The sequence below is a fragment of the Crotalus tigris genome, unplaced genomic scaffold (assembly GCF_016545835.1).
Source record: "Crotalus tigris isolate CLP2741 ecotype Arizona unplaced genomic scaffold, ASM1654583v1 scf7180000024196.274895, whole genome shotgun sequence".
NCBI lineage: Eukaryota > Metazoa > Chordata > Lepidosauria > Squamata > Viperidae > Crotalus > Crotalus tigris.
Genome location: NW_024100424.1, coordinates 256,357 through 264,832, shown reverse-complemented (window position 1 = coordinate 264,832; position 8,476 = coordinate 256,357). Strand labels below are relative to the sequence as shown.

Genomic DNA, 8,476 nt, shown 5'->3' with positions numbered 1-8,476 from the left:
AATAGTAAGCATTTATCAGCCATAGTTAGACTAATATAGCATTACCTTGCTAATAAGAAGGACTGGTTGACATTTCGGCCTAGTTTCACTTTCAACATGGTTATGTTATTCTGAGCAAGTTAGAATTTCTAATGTAGAGATTGGACAATAGGAAAAGTTCTTTCACATGTGAACTGCTTTCTGAGAAGCTTGTACAATATGTTAACTTTGTTCTCTCATTTGCAAAATTAAATTCATACATCAGCATCAATCATTTAGATTTCTATTTTTTATTCCCAAACATGCTTTTTATCCATGCTTTCATTAAATGCTGTGGTGGTACAATGGTTAGAATGCAGGCTAACTCTGCCTATAGCCAGGAGTTCGATCCTGATTGGCTCAAGGTTGACTTTGCCTTCCATCCTTAGAGGTTATTAAATTGAGGGCCTGTGCTGCAACATCTTTTTACTTTTACATAGTAGTATAAGCTAGCCATTTCTATAACAACAGATCTATTTAATCAGTAAAACCCAAAATCAAATTTTCATTTTTTTCCACTACAAGGAAAAAGTCCAGGGGTGGTTGCCAAATAGAAACAAAAGTAATTGTGTTTTTTTCTTTTATCAAAGCAGTCAATTTAGCCATCTCTGCTAATTCCCATCAGCTTTTGCAACCATTCATCCATTGTGGGGATTGAAGCATCCTTCCATTTTTGGAAGTAATCTTGCTGCCATCAACATGAGTTCACAAAACTTTTTCCAAGTTTTTTTTCCATTAAACCCAAATTTAAAATTGTTGGTTTTATCTTTATATTCACTTTAAGAATCTTCTGTATTATAATATGAATCCTACTCTAATATTTCTTTGCTTTATCACATGTCCATCATAAATGATAAAAAGTCCCTTCTTTACATTTGCATTTCCAGCATTCATTTGAAATACTTTATACATTCTTGATAACTTATCTGATGTTAAATACCAACGACATCATCTTATAAAATTTTTCTTTTAAATTGTAATTTAATGTAAATTTTAAACCTTTCATCCACATATTCTCCCATTGTTCAAGCTTTACATTATATTGAAAGTTCCTTGCCCTCTGGATTGTGGTTAAGAAAAAGATTTCAGTAAAATGTCAACTTTTATAATTTTATTTGTAAGCTTTTTAGATGTTCATATCATATTAATCCTTAAAAAGGATTTATGTCTTTCTGGAAAAAAAGTATATTTTCTAGCAGAGCCATTCCCCCCCCCATCCACAAATCTATTAATGCTAAATTGTCCATCATCTCAAAAAAAGTCTTTGGTAATTTACCCTGGGAGGATTTAATCCCTTTGATAGATGTTCTATCCAAAACTGGGGAAATCACTCCATTCCAATTCTACAGCATAAGCCAATTTTCATATGAAAAGGGTAGTATATTGATCCATAGGATATTCAGAAAATTTACTTTTATCATCATTTGGCATATAAAGTCCAACTATTTTTGATTTTATTCCATTAAGTTAATTTCCACTACTACAAATCTACTATATTCATCTAATAAAAGTAAGGTTTAAATTGGGGTTTTATATACTGCATAAAACAACTCCAATGATCTTTTTTAAACCAGCTGATATAAATTCCTTGTAAGGACCTGCCTCAATCCCTCTTCCCAAGAAAGCAGAACTCCTGGAACAGCTTCATTCCAAAAGAAACTTTTATTAGGAGAAGTTGACAACAGGTATAAAAGGCAGGATCTGAGGGTTTCCCACTCAGATCAGTATGTTAAAAGAGTAACTGACAAACCCCACCCCATAGTCCATCTGGTCAGTTCAAATGAGCCAATCTCCAGGTGTGAACCCGCTATGGTAACGGGGTTGATAAGATGCCATTCCCAAGGTTGTTAGGCTGTTAGGTCTTCGTGCCTCTTCTTCCACCGTTATTGATAAGGGAGATGGCCGGAGGTACATTCCATTCTCACCCCAGGCTGACAGCAAGGGAAATAGATCAAAGAGCAAGCAGATAGAGGAAAGTGGAGAAAAGCAGAGAGAATACATTGTAGCGCCCATAGCTTTCCCTCCTCTGCTCAGAAGTATGGCAGAACCCGCCGGAACATAGAATAAAGAAATTTCTTTCCTCCTGGAATAACTGGGTTCTGACATGCCACCACCCCCCTTAAAAATGAGAGATCCACCTGCAGAAGGAACAAGATAAGGAAAGAAAACATACATGGGTTAGTCCGATTTGTCAGGGAATTTAGCATGAAATTTATTAAGTAATCTCGGTGCTTTAACATGTCATTTATGGGCCCACTCATTTTGGGAAGGAGGTAGGTCTTTTCAGGCTATTAGGTATTGTGTGGAACCATGATATTTTCTAGAGTCTAGGATCTCTTTGACCTCAAAATGTTGCTCTCCTTCCATCATGATTGGAGGAAGAGGAGGAGCTGCAGCTGGCCTTATGGGCAGGATTAGTTCTCCTTTCAATAGGCTACAGTGAAATACAGGGTGAAACTGTCTTAGAATTTTAGGGAGTTTCAATTCTACCATCACTGGATTTATTATCTGTTTAATGGGAAAAGGGTCCACAAATTTAGGTCCCAACTTCTTTGACAGTTGTAAAGATGTTAAATATTTTGTGGACAGGTATACTTTCTCCCCTACTTGGAGGGGCTTAGGTTCTATTTGTTTTTTATCTGCTTGAACCTTGTATGCCTCCCTCATCTAAGGCTTTTCTCATAACCGACCAGGTATTCTGGAGTTGTGCTATCCATTCCTTCAGAGAAGGTATGTGGGTTCATTAGTTGATAGTTCAGGTATTGGGTAAAAGCTTTGTCTTGTTGCGACTTGCAACGGCGTATAGCCGGTGCTGGAATGAACTGCATTGTTATATGCAACTTCTGCAAAAGGAAGCAGATTGGCCCAGTTGTCTTGCTGGTAATTTATAAAACATCTTAAGTATTGTTCTAATACTGAGTTTGAACATTCTGACCCACCATTCGCTTGCGGATGATGACTAGATGATAACCCCTGAGTGGTCCCCAAAAGGTCCAGGAAAGCCTTGTAAACCGCACTCCCTATCTAATATTCACTGTGGAGCTCCATGCAGTCAGTATATGTGTTGCACAAACAGCTTCACTAGTGTCTTTGCTCTGGGGATTTTTTGACATGGGATGAAGTGCATCTGCTTAGAGAACAGGTCTGTAACTACCCAAATGACAGTATTCCCCCCCACTCTCTGGTAATTCCACAATAAATTCCATAGAAATTTTGCTCCAGGATGCTGCCAGGGTTGCCACCGTCTGCAACAATCTGGGGGTCTTTCTTCCATCTGGCCCGGTGCCCGTCTCCGTCAGCTGGCACAACTTGCGCTGGGGTGGTAGCCACCGCCGCAGCTGTTGCAATCTCCGAGATGCTGGTGGAAGGGCCCGGGTTTGCAACCTCGCTCTCTGTGCGTACTTTTTCTGCCGAGCCCCGGCATGTATCCATCTTCTCCTCCTTTAGGGAGTCAAAATATCAGCATATTGATTGCTTGCCCTAGGAACCAGCTAGAACAGGCATGTCTCTCGTCCTCGTCCTCACTGAGATGGACACTCTCCATCTCCCGCTTCCAACCTGGTTGGTCACTGCCCATTTGAGGGTCACTTTTCTGGCTTTCCAGTCCCAGTCTTCCTTCTTTCCAATGCCTATCAACCACCTTGGCTTATTCCAGTGCTCGATGTCTGCGGCTTCGTCGGAGGAACTGGGGGCGTGTGAGCTGCTGTCACTTAGGCCAATCTGGGGGGAATAACTGGGTTCTGACATTCTCTAATCGTTTATTTATTAAGTATTTCTTATTTTGTATCTTGATATGTGTTTCTTGAAGGCAAGTTATATCAACATTAACTTTTCTCAGGTAACATTTGCCCCATTAATATTGCATGTAATAGACTTAATTTCTATCTTTAGAAAATCTGCTAAGTTTCTTTACAGATCTCTTAACCGCATCTTCTTCGATTTCAATTTTTGAGGTTGACTCTGATTTCTTATCTGTGTCCATTTCTTCAGCTAGGTCCAAATCAAGGGTCTGATCAAGAAATCCTTGGCTTTTTTCTATGAAATTCAGTCTGAATCTTTGCTCTTGATGAGTGAGTATCATTCCTTCAAGTTTATTCCAGTGGAAGAGAATTTTTCTCTTCTTCAGAATATCAGTAAGGAAAGAATAGGCTTTCCTTTTTTTAACAGGAATTTCCTTCAGAACAATTATATCCATGCATTTCATTCTTGAGTTGGCAATCCAGAACATGATCTCTCGTTCTTCTTCTTACAAAGTGAACTAAGACAGGGGTCCCAAACCTATGGGCCGCGGCCCACTACTGAGCCGTAGCCTACTGGTCACCAGACTGGCTAGTGCGCATATTCACCCCCACTCGCACTAGCGCCTGCAGACCCGTTTGTGCATGCACACGCTAGCATGGACCGGCTAGCACCTGCATGCCTGCAGAAACGGGACCTCTAGCGCACGAGCAGGTTGCATAGCCCATTTGCGCAATTACACAGGGGCTAGCCTGGTGGCTGGTCCCTGTGCACATGTGCCAATGGTGACCGGTAGTGCATATGGGTTTCACAGCCCATTTGCGCATGCATGCGAGCAGCAGCGGATAACACCAGTATGCATGCACAGATGGGGCCGCTAGCACTATGTGGGTTGAGCAGCCCGTTTGCACGTGTGTGGGGGTAGCAGTGGCTGTTAGTGCCTACATGCCTATGCAAATGAGGCTGCTAGCACCGTGTAGCTGCGCATGGCCCTGTTTCCACACACACGCATGTGCACATGCACACAAATTTTCCAGCTGCTCCCTTTTTTAAAGTTAAGAGTTTTAGACTTGTAGGTTTGTAACATAAAATCCAATGGGTTAAATGATACTACTGGAGAATCAAAAGGGATTGGCAGTCTTTTGACTCCCTCTCATGGCCAAACAACACCAATGTATTATAAGTTGCAAAAAAAGAACTTAGTGTCTGCCTCTTTGTTTAATAGCCCACACAACTAGTTCAATCAAAAGCAAGTAAAATCGGAACTGTTTCTCCCCATCCTCACAGCAAGATCAAAACACTATTTAGGCAATCTTTGTTTTAAAAAAAAATTCAGATGAGTCAATTAAAGATATAAAATTCTCTAGAAAATTTAAATCCGAAAGTGTCAAAAGTAGTTTCCACAGTAATTTCCAGGTTATTTATTTTGGCTCTAATACACCAACTCCTCACCTCCTTATAGTCATGGACCTTCAGAAATAATGTTTCAACAAAAAAGAAAAAGCAAGCTGCAGTCAGAGGAAACCTCTTTTAACATGAAAGATAAATATGCAAAAAGCTAGTGCCTAAGAAGTGGTGACACATTTTATTGTCCGTTTTAAATGGCTGGTTCTTCCACAGTGAACTTGCTTCTTGGTTGCCTTGACCCTGCCAGAGACTCACCCAATTACTTTTTCTTCAAGAAGCACTCTGAAAGTGCCCAGCTATCTGGGAGCAAGAATGTTGATTTCCAGATTTCCCCCTTTCCCAGGGAAATTTCTTCTGAGTATAAAAGTATAAAACTGGAGAATCTGTAGCAGACCAAAAGAAAAGCTACAAGCAAGGGGACATCTTCCGCCAGAAGTGCTATTGCTATATTGAAAGAAATAACAAAACATGGGAAGCATGAGTCACAATCATTTGTGCTCTTGTCGTTTTATGTTTGGGCTGCCCTTGAAGACCACCCATCAGACCAACAGCTGCCCATAAAAACTACCTCATATAGTCATATAACTCCAGTATCCCAAGCACTGCTTTCTAGTACAATTTAAGGTGCTGGTTATTATGTTTACTACCTTTAAAGTCTTTCATGGTTATAGACCTGGTAACTTAAAGAATCTGCCCATCCATGGCAGAGAATATCTGCTACATGAGTTGTGGTAGGATGGTATATGAAGATGGGTAATTTGTTCAGGGTTTCTCCAAATACAAGTTTTGCATGTTGAATGTTGATATTTAGAAAATTATTAATATCTTCTAAAGAACATTTGGACTGTGAAATGAAGACTAGATACCTGAAATGAATGGTGCCACTGTTTCAACATTGCATGTCATTTTGGATTGATGAGCATAAGGTGGAATTGTGTTATGAGAGGTGGCTATGTGTTTTTTTCAAATAATTTTACGAAGAATTACAAATAGAAAAAGTAAAAGTATTTGTAATACAGACGACAAAAATGCAAAAATAAAATTACAAAAAAGGTAAGTGTAAAAAAAATAAAAAATAAAAAATAGGATAACTTTCCCTTTCATCCCAGTAGGTAGAAACAATTTTAATAACTCATTACTATCTCTAAATATAACAAACTCTCTTTATTCCATAACTCATCTCTTGACTAAAAACCAAAATCAAAATTCTTTAGTATTTGTTCTTTGTCAGGAAAGGTCCAGTAAGGGAAACCATATAGCAAATTTTCTATTTTAACCTTGATCAAATAAACCAAATCCTTGACTTTTCATATGTATTATGTCAAAAGTATCTCTTTCCTCCAGAGAGATTTCGCCAATCTACATCTAACACCCAGCTGTGATTCTCTTTGTAAAGCAATCTGAATGCCAGCAAGATGTCAGTTTATCATAATTTTCACTGGAAGTTGAAAAATGTTCAAGATGTTACTGTGTTTTGACATTTACATTGTAATTTATATATTTTAATGCTTTTATTATATCACTTGGTTGCATTCCCCTTGAGGTGTCATAAAAGCAAATAGATATAGAAATAAATACAGACATAAGCTGTTTCAAGCTTTAAAGATCAAAGCCAATATCAAAGCCAAAACCCTGAATGCTGCCTTGAAAACTATAGGAAATCTAAAAGCCCTATTAATACTTGTATAACACACATGTAATTATATGGTTTGAAGGAGAGACAAATACATTAGCCTATAGGTTAGAAACATGTTAAAATAAAATAAAATAATAAATGAATAAGTGTTAGTTCTAAAATGCTATAAAATGTTAGCTATAAAATGCTGAAAGTTTCAATTAATTAAATTAAAAAATGTTCATTGTCAGTTGTAAAATATATTCCTAACAATCTGTACAGATTGGAGACATATTAATTGTATTAATCTGTTGGGTCTTGTAGCAGAATAGAAAACAAGAGAAATGTGATTTGGAGGCAACAGTATAAACAGTGGAGATATTATTCTTAACCTGTGTAATAACACTTTATTTTTTTAGGAAAACACAACATAGTTCTCTTGATCAGAGCTCTCCACCACTGAGTGGAATGTCAGGCGCTTACAATCACCCTGTATTAGGAATGTATGATTCTAAAGATGATTTTCCACTCAGAAAAACAGGTAAATCTTATTTTTCATAGTTCATATATAAACCTTTTATTTTAAATAGCTAGACAACCTGTGGTCTGTTGGGTTATCATTTTAGAGATATTTCAGTATCTAAACAGAGAAACAGAATGACTATGGGTGGGCAAAAAAATCAGTGGAAGGGACTTCTGATTTCCTGTTGGCTTCCCCACTGAGTTTTCTTCTGAGAAGCAGGCAGTGAGAATTGGAAATCTTCCTTTTCTCTCCCTTTCTCTTTACTCCTTCTCTCCTCTTTGTCTCTCCCATCCATTGAAATCCTGCTGGCTTCCTCATTTACTTTCCTTGTGATTTGGATAGGGAGCTGATCAGTGCCATACATTCTTGTAGGAAATCATTTTGTAGATGCGGTTCAGTTGCAGTTCAAGCCTGGTTTTACCACTAGAACAGTGGGATTAACTTTTCTAAGAAGGAGACACTCTTGATTTTACTATCAGTCTAGCTTCCCTTTTGCCAACTTAGTTATAGTAATACATCTTTCTAAAAATTCCAGTCACATTTAGATTGCTTTTTCCAAGAGGTGGTGTTAAGATATTTCAGTTCAACCTTTTGGTTTTAAATGCTGTACATAATATGTCTAGGTCAGTTTATTTGGAGTCATTTTATGTAAAAGGTACTAATGATCTAATCCAGAGGTCTCCAACCTATGGGCCGTGGCCTACTGGCCACTGGGCTGTGGGACAGGCTGGCCAGTATGCAGTTACTCCAACTTGTGCTAGCGCATGTGGATCCATTTGCACATATATCCAGGGTAGTAGCGGCAGCTAGCATCTGCGCGCCTGCACAAACGGGGCCACTAGCACATGTGTGGATTGCATGGCCCGTTTGTGCTTGTGCATGGGGGCTAGCAGTGACAAATGGGGGCTGCTAGCGGGCGGGTTGCACAACCCATTTGCGCATGCACATGGGCTAGCAGTGGTGGCTAGTGCCTGTGCGCATGCACAAATGGGGCTGCTAGCCCCATGAGGGTTGCGTCGCCCGTTTGCAAATGTGCGCGGGGCTAGCAGCTGCAGCTAGCACCTGCACACCTACACAAACGGGGCCGCTAGCCCCGTGTGGGTGGGTCTGGCCCAGTTTCCGCACGTGCATGCACATGCAAATTTCCCAGCTGCTCCCTCTCCCTCCAGGCCACT

At 39.4% G+C, this 8,476-nt stretch overlaps 1 protein-coding gene across 3 annotated transcripts in view; it reads left to right on the top strand.

The window, feature by feature from the left end:
- The first annotated feature begins 876 nt into the window (after positions 1 to 876).
- The window catches only part of HDAC4 (histone deacetylase 4), a 223,581-nt gene continuing 215,981 nt past the window's right edge, over positions 877 to 8,476 (top strand). For 2 of the 3 annotated variants that reach the window (XM_039323459.1, XM_039323460.1), the window contains exon 1: positions 877 to 7,319. In XM_039323459.1, coding sequence (XP_039179393.1) covers positions 7,247 to 7,319 — 73 coding nt within the window. In that variant the 5' untranslated portion in view covers positions 877 to 7,246. The remainder of the gene's footprint in view (positions 7,320 to 8,476) is intronic. The other variant, XM_039323458.1, reaches the window with a different exon arrangement.